The 23,582-nt window shown below is 47.6% G+C and overlaps 1 protein-coding gene across 1 annotated transcript; it reads right to left on the bottom strand.

Annotated features, from left to right (window-relative positions):
* Positions 1-8,116: 8,116 nt before the first annotated feature.
* On the bottom strand, positions 8,117-23,283 carry PIN1 (peptidylprolyl cis/trans isomerase, NIMA-interacting 1). The gene is made up of 4 exons (XM_026088742.1): positions 23,156-23,283; positions 20,616-20,816; positions 12,694-12,804; positions 8,117-9,354 (listed from the first exon to the last, which is right to left on the bottom strand). The coding sequence occupies exons 1-4, from the start codon at positions 23,211-23,213 to the stop codon at positions 9,245-9,247; spliced, it is 480 nt and encodes a 159-aa protein (XP_025944527.1). The 5' UTR covers positions 23,214-23,283; the 3' UTR covers positions 8,117-9,244.
* Positions 23,284-23,582: the final 299 nt, after the last annotated feature.

Raw genomic sequence — 23,582 nt, 5'->3', positions numbered from 1 at the left:
CCTCCCGCATCTCGTTTTGTGAAGGGGAACAAGGGAGTAACAGATTTCCAGGTAGTGAAACAGCGGAGGATGTCGGCAAGCCAGCCAGCAGCCCGCACGAAGAGCAGCCAGGCAGAAAGCCCTGTTCAGAGCAGCCCCATTTATCAACCCAGCCTTATTAACCCAAGGATGAGAAACCCGGTCCACAGCAGGGACTTCTCCGGGGCATCACACTTAGATGGAAGCAGCTCACGGAAAGCCCCTGCYGCTCCTCTCCAAGGGAGCGGAGGCAGAGCCAGCCGAGCCCGAGCAGAACAGCCCTTGCGGGCCCGTCCACAGCCGCTGGCTGAGCTCGGACATGCACCTGAGGCGGCCGCGAAGGCACAGAGACCCCACCTCACCCTTTGGTAAGCTGTTTCAGTGGTTAACTACCCCTGCTATTAAAAAAGGGGGTGAAAAAAAAAAGTTCCCTATTTCTGGTCTCAGCTTATCTAACTTCATCTCCAATCACTGGCTCTTGCTCTGCCCTACATTTCCAGCTAACGGTTTCTAAGCACAGCGGCCAGGAAAGTGCAGCGTACATGGAGGGGAATGAGAGAAGAAAAGAAGGAACTGGAAGAAATTAAAATGTTATCACAACCGAAGCAAGCAGGATCTTTCTCTGCCGAGCCTCATGCGCCCTGAGCGTCTCGTGCTGGGTAGTCTATGTCAGACTCCTGGAAAACACACAGACGAGCTATAGCAGTTTATTACCGTCATGCATTTATTCAATAGTCTTATTTTTATAGCAAATGTGTAAGGTGCTGACGGACCGTGGTCCTCGGTCCCCCGCAATGGTGCATGCCCAGCTTTGCGGGGCACACGTCCACCGCATTCGACAAGCGGGCAGGCCGGCAAGCACCGCCTCAGCCCTCCCCAAACAGAATGATCCTTCCCAGCTATTTTTTTTTTCCCAGTGCTGCAAATTTTGAAATATTTGTTTGAAGGTAGCAGGTTTAATGGGCCAACTGAAAACCGTAAGAACAGGCACTAATTGGCTCAGTGAAAAGCGAAGCAGGCAGAGTCCTGACTCTGGGTGTCCTGCAGCTCCCGTCACTCCTGTCAATTCACTGGGGCTGGCGAGAAAGCGCAATGAGCAGAGCAAGCGGTGATTAATCACTACAGTCGCTTTAAGAACAAGGGGAAAAAAATAAACAACCCACCAGGAAAATCTGCTGGAAGCTGGAAAACTTTATGACTTCTTTATCTGTAATGAAGAGGAGCGGATCGTTCCCCGCCGGCTGGCTGCTGTGGAGGGGAGGAAGAGTGGCCAGTGCCCTTCCCGAACGCCTCCGAGTCCACGGTCGGACAGGCGGCTCGTGCGAGCCCAGTCCCACGTCGGGGAGGGCAGCTGCCCTGCTGCCGCTCTGCTTGCCATGCCTGACTCGCCTCCCAAAAGGGCACTGCAGCCCCCCTGGGGACGGGACATGGGGAACCGGACCAGTAAACTGCAGACCAAACCCACAGCAAAACCCAGTGCCCCAAGCCATGAGGAAACCAAACCTTCCTGCAGGACACAGGCCACCTCTAAGAGAAGAGGGTGTTAGTCCGAGGATCTGTTCGCCCCCTGCCTGTGCATTTCACGTGTTGGAACAGCCAGGGAGAGGGGCCGGAGCAGGACAATCCCGGCGACGAGCAGCCATAGATTATTCATCCATCGCTGTCCTCCTGCCCACATCCCTCTGGAAGCAAAACTACATAAAGGAATGTGGCAGTGATGTGTTTGGGACAGAAAAGGGGCTGCTTAAAAAAATAAAATAAATAAATAAAAAATTAAAGCTATGTTGGCAAGTCACGCGACCTCCCAAGAACAAAAGGCCTCTTACCATCGGCCCGGGGCTGGGGGGAGAGGAGGACCGTCAGCCCACGAGCCGGGCTCACACGAGCCTCAGGGCAAGCAGAGGAAGGCTGGACCCGTAACGGGGACAAGGGGACCTCGCTCAGGTGACGCGAAGGCCATCGAGCCCTGGGCTCTTTGTCATGTTTAAATGTTCTCTGAGACCTTTCATGGAAATGGTGACCTACATACTAGCCTGTGCTGGTGAACGTGAATAAAGCATGCTCACCCATCCATTATAGAGGAGCCAGGAGGCCCAGATCGCTGCAAGCTCCCTGCTCAGGTGGCTTCCTGCTGCTCGCGTGGGCAGAGATCAGAGACGGAAGATGCYCAAAGGAATCCTGCCTCCGCTGCATTTTGAAGCCAATTTCTATCTCCTGCTTTGGGCTCCACGCACACAGGAGCCCCTACAACTTACTTGCTCTCTCATAATTCACCACAGCAGAAGAAAGGAAAGCACAGTGGACCTGGAAGGGTCAGGATCAGCTGGGATTTGCCATGAAGCTGCAGTCTGCCCCCATCCCCCCTTGACTTCATGCAGATAAACCATTTAACCCTCCTAGCAGCTCGCAAGCCCAGGGCACCGGCGAAAGCCCTGCTGCCGAGTGCCCCAAACCCATCGCCTGGTGGGCCAGGACTTCCCACGGGGGCCTCTGCTCTGTGAGCGCAGCTACCGCCTTTCCAGCAGAAGTCTGCAAAATCACCCCCAAGGGGAACACGATCCTGCAGAAACCATGAGTGCTCTCCAGGCCTGCCCTCTGGCTCAGTTATCCCCTTTTCAGACACCTCACTAAATGCACAGAGGAATATGGCAAATTTTTCCCCATTCCAAGGCCTGCGCTCCCTCCACTCCCCTAGAAGGGCCTCGCACAAACCCTTGCGCCCATTCCCAAACTCCTCCGGCCACGCAGGGACAAGCTCTCAATGCCCAGTGCTGCACCGCAGAGACTCGGCAACCCGGCCCCTTCCAGCCAGGCCGCGGCACTGGCTTGGCAATGAAGGATGCCTCTTATTTAAGTTGGGAGTGCCTAAAAATAATTAGCAGGAAAGTTCATTACAGCAGAGCTAAATGCTCCAGTGTCGTCCTTGGAAGCTGCCAGCAGCTCTCCCGCAGCTGGCAGCGGCGTGCATGCCGCTCGGCTGCCCAAACCCATAATGAAACACGGAGGGGAGGCACACTCTGCAAATTAGATCCAGTTGATGATCCAATTAAGGTTATGTTTGCAGAACTTCTGGAAGCAYGAGACAGTCCCTGGGCAGATGCCACGCCGAGAGGCAGCTTTCACAAAATGGCCCTGGAGGGAATGAGGGGGAAAGACGCGTCTCCTTCCTGCTTTGTACAACAGCTGCACCTAGAGGTCCAGGCACCCACAGAGCAGAAAACCATGCAAACATCTAACGGGGATATTGCTCCTTCCTGCAAAATTTGCAGTCTGAGCAACCTGTTCCCTCACCTGTATCAGATATGGCTCACAAAGCGCAGAGGTGCCTTTGCACACACACGTGTATCACACCAGGCAAATGAGCAATTGTCTCAGTGCAAAGTTTATGGAGTCCCAGTGCTGCAAGTTCCAACTTCAGCTGGACTCTCCAAGCCCAACTTTGCCTCCCCCAGAAGTCTTTCTGTACCACTGCCTCTGTCAGGGTAAGAGAAAAAAGCATTAGAGACCAGGAGAGCGTAAGCAGCAATCATAACATGAAGGATTAGTCAGACAACTTAGCATAAGCATTAATTGAATGCAGAGAGACATCAGGCAGCATGACAAAGCAGCAAAGCAGGCTTGCAGGGATGCAAAGATAGGACCATTCTAACAGGATTTCACTGCAGTTGTGACATCCCTGGAGAAAAGGGTCTGAAGGATCAAGAATTTCAGTAACAGAGATTAGACAGAGCAAAAAAAAAAAAAAAATCGCATTCCCCAGTGGAGCCACTGAGTCCTACTCTGCTTTTCTGGTGGGAACAGCAGTTAAACCCATTCTGGTATGTCCATTTGCCCCTCTAGATCCCACTTCCCACTGCCTGAAGGACAACTTTTTTCTCCCTACCTTTGTCCCTTGAGACTTGTCAGCACCATGTTGAAGTAGAGCTGCCCACCCCAACGCGTGGCCCTGCTCACGGACACGATAGCAGAACCTGCTGTGCTGGGCATTGCTCCAGACACCGAGCTCTGGGCCTCGCTCGGGAACAAGGCAGAGCAGCTCTGCTGCTTTGGCCCCCCCCTCAGCGGAGAGATCCCACCCTCTTTCCAGGTCTCCAGGAACCCCGACTCCCTCAGCCACTTCACCAGCACTTCTCCGCTTTCCAGGCTGGACCACACAGCTGGAAACAGCAGTGCAGGCACCAGCAGCACATCCTGACCTTTGCTYGCTCCTGTTGGCAATTCATTTCTCTTTGCCTTAATGCTAATCCTGGCCTCCACGCTGAGATCACCTGGCCCCCCTCTAGCCCATCTAAAGATACTTCATTAAACAGACTGTGGATTATTTCTACTGTTTTTTCCCCAGAAAATGCAATTTTTATAAAGCCTTTGTAAAAATTAATGTCTCAGGATTGAGTCACTTGATAACATATCCAACGAGAGCCATTTCAGCTTTTCTCTCCTTCCACTGGAGTATTACCAGACTCTTGTACCAACTTCACCATTCTACTTAATCTCATTTGGACTTTGGTCTACTAACGAGGACATCGCTCGGTCCATCGCTCCACGGTGCACCCAGCTGCACTTGCCAGGCAGGTGGCTGAGAATGCCATGCTTTCAGTGCATGCAGAATAGTCTGCACTGAGATGGAGTAGGTGGCCACTGCCTGTCCCCGTGCGAAGGGCCCACTGGAAGGAGAACGGCTGGGAACGGGCCACAGCCACCTTCACTTTTCTTGTGGGCTCAGCATGGCCCTGACGGTCATAAAGGGGGCTTCTTTTAATTGAACTACATATTTTAGTGCAGTGCGGGACATTTAACCTGCTACAGAACAGCCATGAACATCGCTGGCAGAGAGAGCTGGTGGAAAGGACCTCTGTGCACGGGAAGAGAGCAGCAGCTCTCTAACGGCCCATGACCAGCCTCCAGTCTGACTCTTGATCTCCAGGGATGTGACAGCCTCCTCCTTAGGCCTGGAGAGAAACCAGAAGAAATCCCTTAAATGATCCTTCTGGAGAAGTGAAGGCTTCAAACACGCTACAGTCAGAAGTGGTTACTGTCAGTGTCACTGGTTCAGAGACCGAGGCCAAGGGCTGATGCACGCTTCGAATACAGAGCCAGAGTCCCCTGCAGGACTAGGCTAGCCAGAGAACTGTGCTGCTAACCCACAGCTCGCCCGGGAACGGCACCAGGAAGGGAAGGGACCCGAATCCAGGCCATGATGCCATGCCAGATCAGGTTACTTCACTGAGGGCAGCAGCAAGCCCGTGTTCCCCAGCAAAAGGACAGGAGACCCATGAAGCTCTCAGTTTATGACCCCTACAAAGAAAAGATCAAGTGAAAACAGGACAGAGGATGCAGATGTGCTCAGCAGGAGAAGCAGGCTGCTTTAATGCTCCCCTGCAGTCGCTTGCTCCACCCACAGAGCTTCAGGAGASGTCTCATCGACATCGCATCGCTCACCTGTGCCCCAGGCGCATCCCTACGCTCTTCTGGAGCTCAGCCTGGGCCTGAGCAAAGGGACCCAATCCTCCCCAAAAGCTGTCCCGGCCTTTTCAGGCTGGACCTGCTCCTGCTCCGCACACACCCCAGCGGTGAAGGGGGCCTGCTCGCTCACGGTGGGGAGGGCAGTGACGCAAATACCACTGCTTTTACACTGCTCATTTGTACTCAGGTTTCTCTCTCTCAAAGGGAAGAAGACCCCAAACCAAGGCTGTAATGGGAGAGATACCAGCCAAGGGAAAAGGAGAAGCAGCAACACGAAAGCCATTCCCGCAGCAGCAGTCAGCAGGGTTTTCAGCAGAGAGGCACTCAAAGACAGGCAGTTTCCTAGCTCACCTGCTCATCTTGCTTTGCTAGCACGTCTGAACCAGTTGTACACCCCTCCTCCTAATCTCATCATAGCCTTCCTGCTCTGAAAATCCCTGCTCTTAAAGGCAAGAAATACTACCAGCTGAAAGAGAGCAAATGTGGAAAAAACACCTCATCATAAGACCCCTGAAGAGCAGAAATGCCAATCCTGCACCTGAAGGTGCAAGAGAGCAGTCCATAGTCCAGGTATCAATTAGCTCTTTCCCAAATCCTGCTGGTCTGAGATAGCAGCTGCTCTATGCATACAGAGCAGAGAACTTCGCAGCACAGCATTGCTTGCGGGAGCACGGCGGGGGGAGCTACCAGCGACCAGCCCAGCCAGGTGCACCCTCAACTGCTGCTGCAGGAAACCACAACGCAAGGCTTGTTTCACCAAGGGCTGCTTCCCTTGAAGCTCTGCCGCACATTAATGGGTTGCGGCAGGCATGACCGACCCTCTGGGGTCTCAGCCTTGAGTCATCTCTGCAGGTGGGGTAATGCTAGTGGAAAATAATATGGCTCCCGGAGGTATAAACACAGACTTGAGTCACCTCAGCTCCACCTGTGGAAATGTCTTCTACCAAGTGTGCTCCCAGCCTCATTCTTTCCTGCTACAACAGAGTTTCCAAGGAGAGCAGAACCCGAGTTCCAAGATAGCCAACAACAAAACCGTGAGCAGAGCCCGTGGCCCGCCAGCACGGGGAGAAGATCCTCCTCCTCCCAGGGATCCCATCTGCTCTGCTAAATGCTTTAGCAGAGTCCCACTGCCAGCATGCAGCAGGGCTGAGCCCCACTGCATCACTGGACAAAGTGGCCTTTGATGAGCTGCCACCGAGAGGCAGCAGCACAGGACAGCTTTCCACCAGCACCACATGGGCCTGAGTACGGCCAATTCACAACCATGGCCCAAGACGCTGAGACCTGAGAACCATTAGGCCTACTGTGCAGTTTCCACCTTGAGCAGCACCAACAGGGTACCTCAAGGGCATTTATTTTCTCCCAGTCTTCATTAGGTGGCTAGTTGGAGCTCTGCATACAGCACAGCAGATTCACAAATGTTATGCTTTCAGGCACTTTCAGTGGTAGCAAATATCCTGTCTGCTGTCCACGTGAGAAAGGGGACATCCACAATCATCTGCAAGTACTTTGTAGAAGGCAGCATCTTCTGACAGTGTCCACCAGGACTGCTGTACCCGCTGGAAGCCTGCCGCCTGTGCCAGTGTAAGAACAGCTCCCACTGCAGGCAGTCTCACATGCTCTTTCCCTCATTATTGTGGAAGTCTTGTCACAGTTTTACGAGCAGTCCAAGGCTCTCCCCACCCTGCTTTCCTGGTGCTTGCAACCTTCTGATGAAGATACAGATGGGAATCTGGTGCTGGGCCCACACCACTGCAGCACGAACGGCCGGGAAGCAAGCAGACTGTACAGTCAGGAAGACCCTCGGCTGCCACTACTTTTGCTATGTTGCCACATTTCAAGACAGAGATGACATCTCTGCTTTCCTTTATTTACCTTTGATCCCGCTTTCATGATGCTACACAGTTACTTGAGGCAATTTTCCTTTTCTAAGTTTTCACCTGCTTGTCACCCCAGAGCTAGCATATTTTTTTTCTTCTTCTTCTTTTTTTAATCAATGAGTTGCTACGGAAACCAACTTTTATCTGATGCACGAGAGCCTTCCATTTACCCAGCATAACTAGCAAAGGTAAAAGCAGAAGCAGAAATGCAAACCGTATTCAGGTGTCTGGGTTTTTTTAGGCTATCACCTTAATCGTAGAGAGTATTTAAGAGATGTTGCTTTTCCCCAGTTCTAAGAAAGATGGGAGTTTTTAGAAAAAACACATGCTGCAGAGTCACTCTCAGTAATGGCTGATTTCATACAATAAATGGAACATCCAAATTTGCAAAACTGAAAAGAGGGAAGAAATAGTTATTGAATTGCACTAGAGAGCCAGAAGTACTGTTTTTACCTTACCTGAAGTAACACCTTATACCACAATTTAAATAGTACTTATGGAATGAGGCACCAACTCAATGCAAAACAGGAAAACCCAACCATGAAAGAGAATTAAGGATATCAGGTTACAGCTTAAGACAGAGAAATTTTGAGAATAAAGAGAGTTTTCTTAATACAAATCACACTTCCATTTTATGATGAAAAAAACATCAGCTATAGCCACCTCAGCACATACTGCAGAGGTTTGCATTTGTTCTAATAGAAGCCACAGGACCTCTACAGTCAGAGGAGGAGAAATAATCAATACCAGAGCTCTTGAAATGTTTAATTGGAGAGGGCTTTATTTTCTGCTTAAGAGAACTGGAACTATACAGCTTGTTTGCATTGGACGAAAGCTGGGATTTTTTTCTGGTTTTATTTTACTAAACATAAGCAATGCAGTGTAACTGGAAAACAATGACTTACAGTGTTTAAACCACAAGTGGATCGAGAGGAGCTTGAGAAAACAGCCTTCTAGCTAAAACTGAAAATCCACAATACAGTCCGTCCTACTGAATGGCACGGTCATGTCTAAATAATGGAGTGACCTCACGCTGGAATGGATAACACACAGCATCCTACGTACCGCTACACAGCTTCGACTGGCTACTGACCTTCCTGCAGTGGGAACTACTGGCCATTAACCTCTCTTGTTTGTACTCAGAACCAAAAGGCATCTTCAAGTTTTGGAGTCCAAGCAATGGTCAAGCTGGAGAGAGCTCCACGCGCCACTGCATGACAGGACAGAGTAACSATCCTCACCAAGACAACTGCATTAAGGGAAGCTACAGGCAGGCACCAACAGATGCCCCATGCCAAGATGGCTCATTGTTTGATATCTTACGGTCAATTTATGAATGGCTTTAGTAAATCATTTCTACAAACCAGTGAACTGGGCTGCAGAGCAAATACATTTTATTCAGAATAAATGGTATTTAAACAAACATGCAGAGGGTTGGGAATTCATTCCATCATAGCACCAGAGTTCACAAGTCAACTTCACCATCATCAGTGCTGCACTGCAATAAATACTCCGTATCTCTAACAGGGTGGATGTGGGAAGCACTGAAGTGTGACCTTTAGCATCGACAATTCCTCAGCTTAGGAGGCATGTCAATATAACTCAAGCAGCTGTGGCATGCCAGAAATTTTGTTTTTAACATTCTCTCTGTTTATGAAAGATGCTACTGTCTTATTTTGATTACGTTCTCACCTTTGGCTAACCATGCATCTCTGCAGGTTAAAAACATTGTGTCAGGTGCCACAGAAGATATTGAGATATGAAATGAGCTTTTTTTTTTTAAACTGGATATGAAGTTCATTTGGGAGAGTGCAGGGTTGGAGTAGGTTTTTTTTTTCCTTTCTTCCCCTCGCCCTTTCCTTTCTACATGTCACCAAGGCACTTCACTCTGTGCGTAGGATGATGTGGATCCCTGATTCTGTAAAAACTGGTCCGCTCATCTCGCCAGCCCTCAGCGCAAATGAGGCATCTTCAAAAGGCTTCTGCATCTGACCTGCAGAGAGCAGCAATGAGAAAGTTCAATTAAGCACAGCAAAGAGTGGAAGCTCTTTCTGAGCAAACAAGCCTCAAACGAAGGCAGCTTCCAGGCAAACAACAAAGTCACCAATTAATAACTTGCAGGAGGTGTTTGTTTTCAAATATTCTCAGAAGACAATCCAAAACAACTCATTCACACATCCGTGTACACAGATGAACTTTTTCTAAAATAGAGATTTTGTTCAGATCCTGTAAACATTGCTGCAGCAGGGAAAGACTGTGGACTCAAAAGGCAGAGGAAATCTGTTCTGCAGATTCACTGGCACAAGTGGATGTTAGTCTTTCAGTCTCATGTGCCCTCAAGGTACACAGAGGCAATGGATGTGGTGTGCATTACAAGCTGCACTAAATAATTTACAAGGCACACGTGGCTAATGTCATGACCTAGATAAGAACTGCTCTTAAGGCTCTGGTCTCCAAATTGCTGAGTTCCAGGAGGTTTAGTAATCAAGGCTCAGGAAAGCCAGAGGTGATAAGAGGAAGTCCCCTGCACAGGGAATAATGAGCAGAACTAAAGCAATTCTGCAATTGGCCATGAAGAATAAGCAATGACAAGGGCTCAGCCAGAAGAATTCAAGCCAAGATACCAGCCTGCTATAGAGGGTTCAAGAGGGACAGTATTTTTGCCCAATTTACTCTGACAGAAGTTGGAGCAGAGAAACTGCCAACCCCAGCTGAAATACCAAGGCTCTGCTATTGCTGACAGGCCAAAGTCTCCTTGCGGGACTCCCACCAAAAGCTTCAGCGAAAGGACAAGATGCTGGCAAGGGAAGGCCAGTGGGGACAGCGCCCTGCGCACACAGGGAGCCTTCGCTCTCTGCACTGACTGCGCTCGCCTCAAGATGCCAGAGGAGATGTATAGATCAGCGTCTTGCCAAAAATGCAGCGTAAATCTCCTGTACGTTTACAACCCTCGTCTCCAGGTTTCAAGACCGTGCGGTAGCTTTGGACTCCACAGCACATTAGGAGACGGCTACAGAAAGCTTATAGGCAGTGTGACGGATGGATCAGCAGCAGACATCGCAGTGATATACTAATCTCTTTGGGACCTCAGCTTCCCAGCCCCTTCAAAGACCATACATCCTGGATGCATCACATGTAGCTAAGCAGCATCTCCAGAATTTATATTTTACTCTAGGATCTAAATCTATCCGTATCCATTTCTCTACCAAGGCAGTTAGATGTCACAAAAGCTCAATTCCTCTCTTTCAGGATTAGTCATAATAACTTCAGCTTGATATTTTCCCCTTCCAAAAAAAAGTGTTTTATTACTGAAGTGACCTGATACATAAGACTTTCCAGAGTTTCATTTCTCTCACCTTAGCATTTAGATTAATTGCTAGGAGATGCAGACTGCCTGCCCGTCTCAAGTTCCAGTTACATAGCTGGTGTCATTCACTGTCAGACAGAACCGCGTTGTGGAAATCTTTCACCTTAGGTTTTCAGTTATTTTTTCTGCTAGGACCCAAATTCTTTACTTCAGATGAGGAACAGTCTCTCTGCTACACCACAGTGGTCTTTCTCAAGCAAAGACATGGCTTATTTGAAGTTTTTCATGAAGATAAATCGAAATGTTTTAACAACTTCACCTCCAAAGTAACCAGTGCTCCAAGTTCCAATAAATTACATTTTCAGCCCAATAAGAAAAGAGGCAGAGATGGAGACGGAGAGTGACAGCTCAGGAGCAGGGCCGCCACTCATAGCTCTAGTGTCATCTAGTGGAGACTGGTTCTTGCAACATTTCTTTACTTTTTGCTATAGCCAGGAGAAATCTCTTTCCACATGTCTCCAAAGACCACAGTAAACTCACAGTTTCTAATGAACACAAAATAGCAGCCACAGCATCCTAAGATTAATGTTTCATTATATAGGAATCTATAAAATATTACTGTTCAGCACTATCTGAAAGGAGATACTTGAGGAAGCAACTGCTGCTTTAACCGTAGCAAAATTAGACCCCAGAAAGGAACAGTAATTAAAAACAGTATCTTGGTGAAAGATCACAATCTGCATTGCTGAAGGCAGTTTCAGCAGCCAAAGCCTGGTGGTCTCCAGCTAGCAGGGGCAAAAGCAGTGACCCAGCGGCTCCTTCCACAGTTAACGGCTGCAGATCAAGCCAACTATTGTTTTATTTATTCCAGAAACATCCTACCAAAAATCAATCAGAAGCAGCACTGCAATTCACAACTGTGCAGATGGCCCTACAGGCTGCCTGGTCTAACATCCTTGTATGCTTAGGCAGCTGCACAGATTTCTACTGCAAAATTTGTATATTTGCTGCAGGGTGAATGTCTGCATCCCAAGATGAGCTCCTGAACACTTCAGTCTGCTTCCTACCAACCACAATCATGAGTTTAGGAAAAACATTTCCACCAAAACTGACAGGCTTAAACAAGTCAGACCGCTTTTCCCTGTTTCAGATGCAAGCAGCTCTCACTACAGATCTTCCTTTAAGTTTGCTGCACGCTCCGATGACTTTGGGGCACAGACCATAAAGATAAATATAGCATTTTATCTCTGACAGGAACCTTTCTTGATCCTCTTCAAATAAAATATGCACGTGCACCCTTGCTATTAAGATTTTGGTTTGTTCTTTAAATACTGTAGCCACACTCATATGGCATCATTGCTTTATATTTTGCTCCTAGTTGGAAATTAAGCTATTCCAAAAAGCATTTGTGAGACAATGTAAACCAGGTTTCTCTCTCTCACTTTCCCATCTCAAAGGTTCTTTCTTCTGTCCTAGCAAATCTCATTAATGAGGAAGCATCCAAGAGCTTTTTGTTATCAATCCCTCACTGCACTGATCAATAATTCTGTAACAAACTCTCTCACCAGCAACATTATTTTGGTGGACTGTAAATTACTCCTATTTCTACAACTTGTTAATAGCTTTCTGATTTAAGATTAGAATGCCAAATCATTTATCTGGTGAGCCATTAGCAAGACTTATCCACTTCTTCCTTATTCATGGTCCATTACACTGTGCAACTGGATTTCCATTCAATGTAGCTGGAAAATCCTTTTCCAGAGGGAAAAGCCAATTTCATGAAAGGCACTTGCACAACATCCACTCTGCCTAGAATAATATTATGGTTGCATTCTTAATTGGTTTAACTTCTAGGCAGCAAACTACGTTTCCTGCACAGCAGGCTGCCTAGCACACAAACCCATTTTCATATTCATTCCCCCAACAGCAGGGTGCATTATTAAACCCCACCTCCTGCCAAGAATATCAGCGTCAGCTCTGTAATCTTGATCTCGTGCTCACGTTGCCATGCTGAGCTTGACTTACCTCTTCCAAATGCACCCAGATCACCTCCCGCTTTTGCTGAGCTGCAGTCACTAAACTGGGAAGCAAGAGATTCAAAATCCTCTTCTCCCGATTTTATCTTCTGGATGTAGCCTGTAGATACAGGGAATAATTCACAGTCAGGAGAGAAGAAAAAAAAAGCCACAGATGAAGCATGGTAGCAAGGGGAATGTTCCCAGCAAAAGAGGAAGATGAATAAAGGGGAGCAGGTCATCACATTTCAAGAGATGCCTTAAGCATTGCATCCCACGACAAAAAGGGCACAAACACCATCGCACAGATCTGGAACATTAGCACAGCAGTGCAAGATTTTACTCTTTACCAGCTCTCCCACCAAAGCCATGGCCCAGCTCCACCCTGAACCCACCGACGGCTCACGCGGGGCTTACTGCCCCACAGCACACCGGCCTCGCCATGCAGCGCATCGTGTAATTCCAATCTTTGTGCCATAGGCCATTTCTATTTAAGCTTCTTAGCTAAAAAAAAAAAAAAAAAAAAAAAGAGTCTATTTCACCTATTAGTACCCCTAAAGTAGGGAAATTTATTGTTGGGCTTCAAAATGTAGGAGTTTTTGACTGTAGAAGGGTTCACCTTGATAAACGACCAAGCATGAAGAATCCCAGACAAGTGAATTATTTATAAAGACAGCTTCTTAAAAGGTCAGTAAAGAAGTAGTCACAGTCTTAACCAAGAGTTCTGCCTCACTGTTCTGGACTTTCTTTTGCACCAGCGGAGCAGCTCCGGCCAGCTCCTGAAGCCGTGTAACAAGATAATCCAGAAGATAGCTCACCTTTTAGATCACATTTTCCAGTCAACAACTTGACACCATGATTGGGGATGGGGGAAAAAGGGAAGCCACTAACGATGGCTAGCGATGGCTCTCAGAGACAAGCAAAATCGCAAACATCACCAACGTGCCTCGAGACCATGAGGCAGCTTTGCACAGATCCCGGAGACAACTAGGAAATTCCACACGGACAGTTTAATGCAAGGATCTTATCCCGGTTTTCTTCAGCTCATTCACTAAAAGAAGTACTGATCAAAAGCCCCAGCAGCCGCTGGCCCCAACCAGCAACCACCTCCCACCAAACCGTAACTTAATGCCAGCAGCAGGAAACACTTCTGCGGAGAGATGGTTACAAAAGCTCAGCTCAAAGCCTGCGAACAACGGGGCACCTCCGGACGCGGCGACGCTCCTGCTGCCAGTCGGGCCGCCAGCAAAGCCACCCGGCGCCCCGACGCCTGGAAAGCTGCCTGCTCCCGCCAGAGGGAGCTTGCTTCCTGCCGTGAAAGAGCACGCGGAGCTGAGAAGCCACCCCGGAGCAGAGGAGGGAGAGGGTGCAGCGCGGGAGGACCACCTCCGCCCTTGGCCCGAGGCGAGAAGCGGTGTGTTCCCTGCAGGAGCACCCACCCCAGGCAGCTCGCTCGATGGGGAAAGTCCGCCTGTGGTCACCAAGGCGCACTGGAGGCACCCCCGGCCTAACCCTTGGGCCACAGCAGACAAATTAAGTCTAAATGATGTGGAGAGAATCACATTCACCCACCCATTTCAAGCGAGGGAGGGGAATGCACCAAAGGGAACGCACCCAGGCTTCACCCGGATCCGAGGAACGGCCTCAAACGCGCCACACGCGGCCACTTCCGGCAGCAGCGCCCCAAACCGAAGCTACTCTCCATGGCTGAGGAACCGGGGACCATAACACTTAACAGGCCAACAACAAGGTCACATGAACTCATCAGAGCTCTCATTGGAGCTTCGTTTATTCACTCGCAAAATCACTCTTTCCAGAAACCTCCTTTCAGCTTGGGGAAGCATCAAAGCCTGAGTGTCTCCCATCCCAAAGCAAAGCGGTCTTACCCCACCAGCGAGAACCCCTGCCACAGCAAGAATCGCAAGCACAAGGACGGCTTGATCACGCACATGCCCGGTACCCGTGCCGTTTGTGCCGCTTGCTAAAATTCTGGTTGCGTCGGAGTCTGGCACTTGCCCTTGAACAAGACAGCAATAGCAGCTGACTTTCTTTATATGCTCAGAGAAATCAAGTGAATGGGGATGTTTTTCACACTGAAACTATTAAGTCTCCTGGTTTCAATAACTGAACTTCCTAGTGAAGGTCACTGCCATTTAAGCACTGTAGCCTGAATGTATGAGAGCTTGGATTTTGCTAGATAAGCCTCTAAAAAACCAAGTTGGGCTGGGCATGGTTGATTCCAGCCACAAGCAGGGGAAGAGCCCTAGCTGAAAGCGTCACATGCATAAGTAAAGAATTAATCTCATAAATTCGAGGGATGCTCTCAGAAATGGAAGGAGGCAGTGTCTGATGCAAAGTATGAGGAAATAAGCAGTTCCCAGTTAGTTTTAACGYTATATACCTCTACATACCTGAGGAAATACCAGCCCCAAGAGATGAGAAAATACTTCTTAAAGAGGGAACTTAGGTGAAGCTCATCTGCAAATTAAATCTGTGACTTTATGGCATAATTGCAAAGTGCACGGTGTTTTCCAAATCACTACTGAAGACCAAATAATTGCAATGACTTTTCTGAAAATTTTTCCTAGTTGCAGTCAAGCTGAAATGTCAAAAAATACTTATGATCAATTTTGCTCATCACTAGAAAGAACGTCATATCCTTCTGAGAGCACAGACACACTAAGCAGGTGCCACTGGATAGCAGGAAGGAGGAACCTGCCTGTAGACACACATATTTAGTGCCAGGTGACAGAAGCAACCTTTACCTTCTCTCTGCCTGAAAGAGGTCAAATGGAGCTGCCACCTTACTAAGCCACAGCCTGGCTTGCTTCTCAGTAGTTCACAGACCCATGTTTTCGAGACAGGAAGCAGCAGCAACTGAAGCAGGAGGCTACCAATTTTTAGATGAATACTTTTATTGCAGTTTAATTCTAGCAAGACCAAAACTAAGTGATTTTAAGTCTTCAAATTGGTCTTCTGCCCTACAGCCCACTTTTCCTCCCCCAGTCAATCATATCTTTTTAAACTGCCTGCCACTAACCTAGATCTTTGCAATTCAGCACAGAGTTCACAATAGTTTGGTTTGCATTTTCAGCTGAATGCGACTACTGTATGAACCAGGCCAGGAAAAAGACTATTAAAAAGGGGTATAGGAGATTACATCTGGCTCAGACTTGCTTTTTTAAAAAGTAGTTCTGAATATAACTCAAAAGCCAGAGAAAGTTATCTTAACTCCTGAAGTAGTTAACCTGCTTTAATAGAAAACACCATCAGCAATATTGTTGCATAAGTGAGATTATACACACTTATCCTACCTTCTGCTTATTGTGTACAGGTGGAGAAAGTCAGAAGACTACATAAAATTCTGAAGTTCTATAAAACTTAAGAGAACAGCTACTTATCTTGCATTAATCTGGAAAAAAATTGTGTATCTGGGTAGGAGGCTGTTCATAGCATTCACATATGCATGTTTTAGAACAGGAACAGATACTGTTCATCCGATTAAACTAAGCTGCTTGAGCATAAACAGTCTATTTGCTGACAAAACAGAGTTTATCCTAAAATACATATTTGCATCACAATAAGTGCATATCTAATTACACATAGCTGCCAGCCCCTAGCAAGTACCTGGCACATTGGTACACATCACATCCAGAAGCGTCAGGAATTACAGCCTGAAGATACACGCTGATGTTAAAGTAACAAAGCATCCAAATTAAGGATCAAACTGTTTACCCTTACGTCCTAGATTGCCTGCACTAGTCACATCAACAGGCTCCTAGGGGTAAAAAAAAAAGGTCTCTCAAGCTTGCTAAATGAACCAATCAACAACACACTGAATTACAATTCAGTTATTAAAACTTTCTAATTTTATGACAGTGACCAGCCTGAGAGCAAAATCTGCTTGTCAGCTAGATGAATGCTTTTATGGATAAAACCCAGGACTGAGATAATAGTTTCAAGTCACCTACCCCAGAACAAGACATTTGCTCCGAGTGTCTGAACTTTGGCTCCGAGAAGTGGGATTAATAAGCCTTTTCCCCAATGATCTCAACTATTTAGAACAAATTATTCAGTGCAGATACTGTCTAGATTTTAATAAACCACCTGTAAAAATCTCCAGACATAAGTGAAATTGAATAATGGGAGATTAATACAAAAATAGTAAGATGAAAAATGGCAGTGGGTTGTGCTAAAATGGGGAATATCAGGGAAGAGAAACTTTGAGATGACTCTTAGTCTTTGATGAGATGACTCTGCAGCAGGAAACTGGGGTATACTAATGAAAAGTGCAACAAGAGGCTGGAAGGCTTGGAAGCACTGTCAGCAGAAGGGAGGACCAGAATATTAAACGTGAACTAGATGACCAAGAACTGAAGAAAAGAGTTAAACAACATCAAGCGAAGTCACTTACATGCATTTACAAAACCAACGAGAATTTCTTCTATATGCCGAGAGCTCAATCAGAAGGTGAAGGAAACCAGTGCGGAATTAGAAATAGCTACAAAACAGACTTTTCAAGTGAGAAATGCAGCACTGAGAAGTCATGCTATCTTCAGTAGAAAGAAGAGTAATAGTAAATGCCACGGTGTAAGGCACAGCCAAGAGCTAATCTGTAATACTGTGTACCACAAAGAAGCAATGCTCAAGAAAGATTAATAGAAACTGAAGTAAGTGCAAAGAAGGGCTAAGAGTAGAAGCAGCAGAACGCATGACCTACATTACTAGAAACTAAAAGCCTGGTTGGTTTAATCAACAAAAAAGGCTGGGAAAGAGCAGGACTCTTTATAAATCCACTGGGAGGTCAACATCAGAAAGAAAAGTCACTTCAACAACACTAATGCACAAAACAACATATAGAAATTAGCCATGAGCAGCATTTAGCTGGAAACTGGGTTTCTACAGATCAGACCAGAGATGTTCTGGAACAGCCTTCGCAGCAGGCACAGCGAGGAGAAATAAAACCTCCTTTTAGATGAAGATCAATCACTCTCACAAATGGGATTAAGAGGTATCGCTCCCTTTAATAGCCAGGGTTAGACTCAGATCAGGAGTTTCTTTCTAGCCCTGCGCTCCCTACAACGTCATCACCTATGAGAACAGCACACAGCAAGCCAGGTCACCCAAACCATGCTGTAACACAAAGCGAGAGCTAACCTACTTCTAATCCTCCACTGCAACTTTCTTAGTAAATTAAAAATTATTCATGGGCAACACACCCTTCCAGCTGTCTTGAATCTCCTCCCTTATTATTGGAGAAAAGCCATCAAATGGAATATCTACAACTAGCCAAATATTAACAATTAACCAAAATTTACTGAACTGTTCATCTTTAGGATAGCCCTCCCTTCCATGGGAACATAACTAAGAACTCCCTAAACAAATGCAATGCTTTACACAACTAAAAAAAAAATTCTAAGAACAAACACCAGAGCTTGATTCTGAAGGAAATAAGCCAAACATAACTGATCTCTAAACGAAACATGAAAATGTGTGTACTATGGCTGTCAAACAGATTCCTCCCCAGAGATCTACTTAGACAATTCTACGCTACAATTACATTCATCAGGTACAGTATGTCTGTTCAGAGAAGTTCAGTGATGCCTGACTGTCAAAAATGGTAGCAGAGCTAAGCTGTGCATCCATGCAATAAACTCTAGCTGTTAAAAATAATAATAATAATAATTTTCAAGAAGATAATCCCAGATCAGCAGCATCAGTGGCAAGAGAGCCACCACAAAATAATTAATCATAAGTTAGTGGTCCCTATGATCTTCCCAGGATTAGTGTTTATCAAGGACAAGTGGGGATGTTCACAGAAAGATTTTTTTTTTTTTTTGGTAATAGTATTTCATTCTCAGGAAGACCAAAAAAAAGCAATGGAAATGAAAGTGACAAAAGAATAAATCCCTAATGGCCTTTATCGAGAACACAAGCATGGCATTTACATGATGTAAGCTCCAGTCACAACTTTCTCCTCCTCAGACACCACAGAGAAATGACTGACATAAAATTTATCCGATAATGAGAGGGCTCTGAAGCTGTCAATCTAAATTTCATATTTCCGAGCTAAAGAAAAAAAAATTGTTTAACTTGCACCTATATTTGAGAAAGAACAGATTAAAATGTTTCCCTCCATAGCCTTACAGGTAGCAAAGACCTCTGGCACCTAAGATAAAGAAAAGCACCCAAACAAAATAAAAAAAGATGACATTTGCCTAGGCCAAATAATGTTATTCAGGCTGCTAAAGATAACCAGTTTACAGGACTTGTAAACAGCAAACAGCCTGCCAGGTCACAAACTCCTGAAACACTTCTGCATCGGCAAGTCTGCCCAAGAGAACCTTCCCTTCCAAAATTTAAATGATTCCCTCTTCTGTAGGTCCAAGCTTATCAATGTCTGCCTAAAGCATGCCTGCAGCATTGCATTCCTGTTTTAGCAGTGGGAACTCTACTGCGGCTCCAGCCGGCCATTCCTCCAATAGCACTGGCGCAATTCTTCAACCCACCCGGGCTCCACTTCCAGATGAAAGCGGCTGGGTGTTTTCCTCAGCATCTCACCATTACTCAAGAGACTAGGACAAGCTTCACGAATTGTTTAAGCTCTGGTCTGTAGGAAGTTCTGTGCTGGCCTTTGGAGGACGAACATCACTCCAAGAGATGGTTCTAACACAGCCTTGCAGGATTTCTCCAAAGACAATTTGCGACTTGATTGAAACATTTCAATCTATTTATGTCATGCTCAACTGTCTTGGCACAAGAGCTCCACACGACGCATGCCTCCTGCTTTACTGCCCCCAGTTGCACTTATCTAATCCAAACGAGACAATTCCCTGAGAAAAGGCCCATTTGTACTAATTAATTCAACTTCCCTTTCAAAAGGCCTGCACACCACCTGCTGGTCACTACCTAAGTGCTTCCAATTATTCAGCGATTTCCCCTCCCAGTTTTTTCAAAAAAGAGAGGCCTTAAGTTTGTTTGTCAGGCTCAAGGCAATTGCCTTCCTATCCTCTCCCCTTCATGGCTGAGGCCATAGAGACAACAAAACAGTTCCAGATCAGTAGTATGTATCTGTGTGTGCTCACAGATCCTGGACAGCACAGCAGCTAGCCTTTGCAACAGCACTGCCAGGAAGGACAGAACTGCCTCTTAAAGGACATGGTCTTGATTTCATTAACTAATCAGTGGGACTGGTTTAAAATTGATCTCAAGCCCTGAATTCCTTATTCTAAGAGGAAAAAGTCAACAGTAACAGCTGGACTTTGAGCTTATTTCTGCAAGATCAAAACCTCAGTGTTCAAGAAACATGACATCAGTTCAATTCTACTGCCAGGATTGCAAGGAAGGATCTATGCTGCGAGAAGTCACAATGCATATTGTGGAAGGCATGCACACAGACCTGATTCCTAGCCACAACGCCTGGGGAAAAGCCTGAGCAGATCAGGTCGTCTGTACGGCCTTGTGCAAGATGTCTATACAAGCAACTTGATTTCAAGCAGAGGTTAATCAGAACTTACAGCAACTGCCATTAGGGCAAAGAGTCAAATGACATATTAAACAAAAAGAGATGTTTAAAGAACATTTGTTTTAGCTTTAAATGATTACTTTATTTTTAATATAAAAATACACATTTACAAATAAAATACAAACAAACCTCTGAAATAACATTACAAAAAACACAAGGGGAAGAAGGCACATGGGGTGGGACCTGTCTTTATGTCATTTAATCATAACCAGYAAATCATACAGCAAAATTGTTTCTCCAAGTGGCTATGCTACACGAAAGTCCATGTTCAAACCACTTGGCTCAAAAACTTTGCTTTAGAGAGTTCAGGACACACTGAACCATTCATCTCAGGGTTCAGTTCTAGGCCTTAAAATGACTTTTCCCYTACAATAGTATCACTCTTTCTCTCTCCTGCATTTACTTGCCATTTATAAGCTCCAGTGCCTCATCTTTGGTCCGCGTGATCTTTTCCTGCCTCCACGATGAGGGTCTTCTGGACTGGTTGTGTTTCACCAAGAGATGTGAACATCGCACTTTGGTGGGCTCCCCTTGGCCATTCTTTCCAGTGCCGCTGGGGCGCTCCCACTGGCTGGCATTTGTGATGTGGTTGAAGTAATACACACGGCCTGCAGACAGAAAGAGAGGGTTAGGGTTACAAAAAGCTCCTGTCAGACCCCTAGAATTAGCTCCTTTCATGGCCCAGTAGACAGATAAGACTGGATTTCTGCAAGTGGGTGAGACTGCAGTTGGCCACGTCCAGATTATCAGTGCAAGCACAGTAAAGACACAGTACAGAAAACAGTAGTTTATAGCTCTACATACACACCATTTTCTACACAAATGGTTTTGTCAGAAAACAAGAGTTTAGTCAAAGAAACAGTTCCTCACACAAGCAGACTCCAGCAGCCCTTCCCATTCAGGGCAAGTCACAAAGCTCCCATGGATCAGGCTCAAAACCACCCACTGATCCCGTCAGAGAAATTAACATTCCCGCATAACACCCTGCCATCGCGGCCAGGGTTAAACTACACGTTCACATATGTGAAGCGTTGATTATTCCTGAGAAAGCAAGGAGCGCAGTGAGCTCCCAGTCACGTGGTGGCAACACATCCTCTAAGGAAGCGCGCGGTGACACAGTGGAACACTGCCCCTTCTGCCCCTGCTGGGGTGGGGAACGGTGCTAGGTTTCTCGTGTGTGGATATAAGGTTGCATTTCACTCGAGCGCTATTTGCAAGGGTGAAACAGTATAAAGCCCCTCTAAGTACATCACTTAATATAGGCTGCAGCAAATGCAATAAATCACTGTTAACAAAGATCATGTCTTTGTACTGCACAGAAAAGCCTGATTCCAAAAATCACTTTTTATTTCTACCATAAAATAGGACCTCCCTGCACAAAACACTCATGCCTTCCCCCTCATAGTAGAAAGCAAAGTTCTGATTAAGTCAGCTATGAAAACCACACATTCAGCACTAAAATAAAGCCAGGTAATACTGTCACCCAGTGACAGGGACACACCACCTGCTTAAAGGCCTTCCAGTGTTGGCTCAGAGCTACATGTTCATTTACCTGCATTAACTCACAACATTAATCAAGATGATTTCTGACTTCTTCTATTGCATCATTCATCTCAAAGTATTCCACTGAAACCAGAGCCACACTAGACTCACAAAAAAAAGCCCATTCTGCCAGTAAATCAAGGCAGGGGGAATGCAGCAGCAGCAGCAGGTAACTTACTATGCAGCAAAAAGTTATGCTGTAATGACAAAGGACCCAATTCCCCCATTGCAGTCCCAACCAGCGCCCTACAATCATTCCTGTTTCTTCATCCAGGAGGCCACTAACAACCCGGATCTGACAAYGCCACACAATCACAAAGCTCTCTGTCTCCAAGACACGTCAACCACGGTAGTTTTAGCAAAGAAGGGTTCACACAGACAACTCTTCTTTCTGCACACTTTGCCTCCCTGGGCTCATCTCCCTCCACAGTCAAACACAAGAACACGACATCCTAGAAACTGCTTTGAGGCATTAAGTTCCGTAACATGGGAAGCTCTAATTAGAAAGGACGAAGCCCTGATGAAAACACCATCCTGATCAAGGACTTCTCTTCCCGAGCTACAGTCACAGCAGCCACACTGAAAGCAAGAGCCTGCCATGCTCTGACAGGGTCTTTTAGACAAGGGTCTCTCTAGGCTCAATCTCCCCATCCCCAGGCCTCCCCGCCTGCTACATAGGGACAGAGCAGCCGCCAGCACCACCCTCTCCCCCAGGGGTGCAGGGACAGCGCAGCTCCCCCCCATAACCCAGTACCCAGAAATCACACTCCATCCCCCTTTGCAGACCACCACCCCACCGGACACAGGAGATGCCCCCCACCCCCAAAAGCCCGAACTCTCCCCATGGGTCAGACACCCCCTCAGCCAAAGCAGCCCCAGAGTCTAGCACCCCTCAGGACCCCCTCAAAAGCCTGAACTTCAGCACCGTGAGAACCCCCCAAGACCCACCCCAAAGCCCAGCTCACACCACCTGCCCCAGAGCGCTCTGTCCCTCAACCCACCCTCCCAACACACGCATCCAGGCCAGGCCCCCAACGGCCCAAAACACAACACCCTCCCTCCAGGCCAGGCCCCCAACGCCCCCCAAACCCAACACCTCCCCTCAGACACCCAGACCAGGCCCCTAACACCCACAAAACCCAGCCAGGCCCTCAATACCCCCAAAAGCCCCCCAAAATCTAACCCCCCTCTGCCAGGCTACCCTCAGACACCCAGACCAGGCCTTAACACCCCCAAAAGACCCCAAAATCCAACGTCCCCCCCGGCCAGGCCTCATCACACCCCCCGGCCGGGCCCTCAACGCGCCCAAGAGCTCCCCCCGGCCAGGCCTCCCCCCGGCCCAGCCCTCACCACCCCCAAGACCCCTCCCCGCCCCGCGGGGGCTCGGCGCCACCGCCGCCCGTACCGGAGCTGCGGCTCATGCGCTTCTCCCAGCCCGCGGGCAGCTTCTCCTCCTCCGCCATCTTCCCTCAGCCGCGGCAGCTGCACCTCCCGCACCGACCTCTCCCGACCCGGCCCCCATTGGCGCGAGGGGCGGGGCTTCCCCGCCCCCGCTCTGCCCCCATTGGCCCAGGGGGAGGCCACGTCCCGCCTTCGTGCGCGAGCTCTCGGCACCATTGGCGGAAGCACACGCCATTCCGGCAGATTGGCTACGGGCGGGAGGCCGCATTGATCCGGAAGCGATCGCGGGGCACGTGACAGGAGGTTGGACGGCGGCCGCCGAGACACAAAAGAGGCGAGAGAGCGCCCACCCGCCCTCATCTTCCCGCTCCCCGGCCTCCCCGGGGCGACACCGGCCCCGGGAACCGCTCACAACCCCTACCGGCCCCTCG

The sequence above is a fragment of the Apteryx rowi genome, unplaced genomic scaffold (assembly GCF_003343035.1).
Source record: "Apteryx rowi isolate R43461 unplaced genomic scaffold, aptRow1 scaffold_782, whole genome shotgun sequence".
NCBI classification, from domain to species: Eukaryota; Metazoa; Chordata; class Aves; order Apterygiformes; family Apterygidae; genus Apteryx; species Apteryx rowi.
The sequence above is the reverse complement of the archived record's forward strand: the minus strand, read 5'-3'. Positions and strand labels throughout refer to the sequence as shown.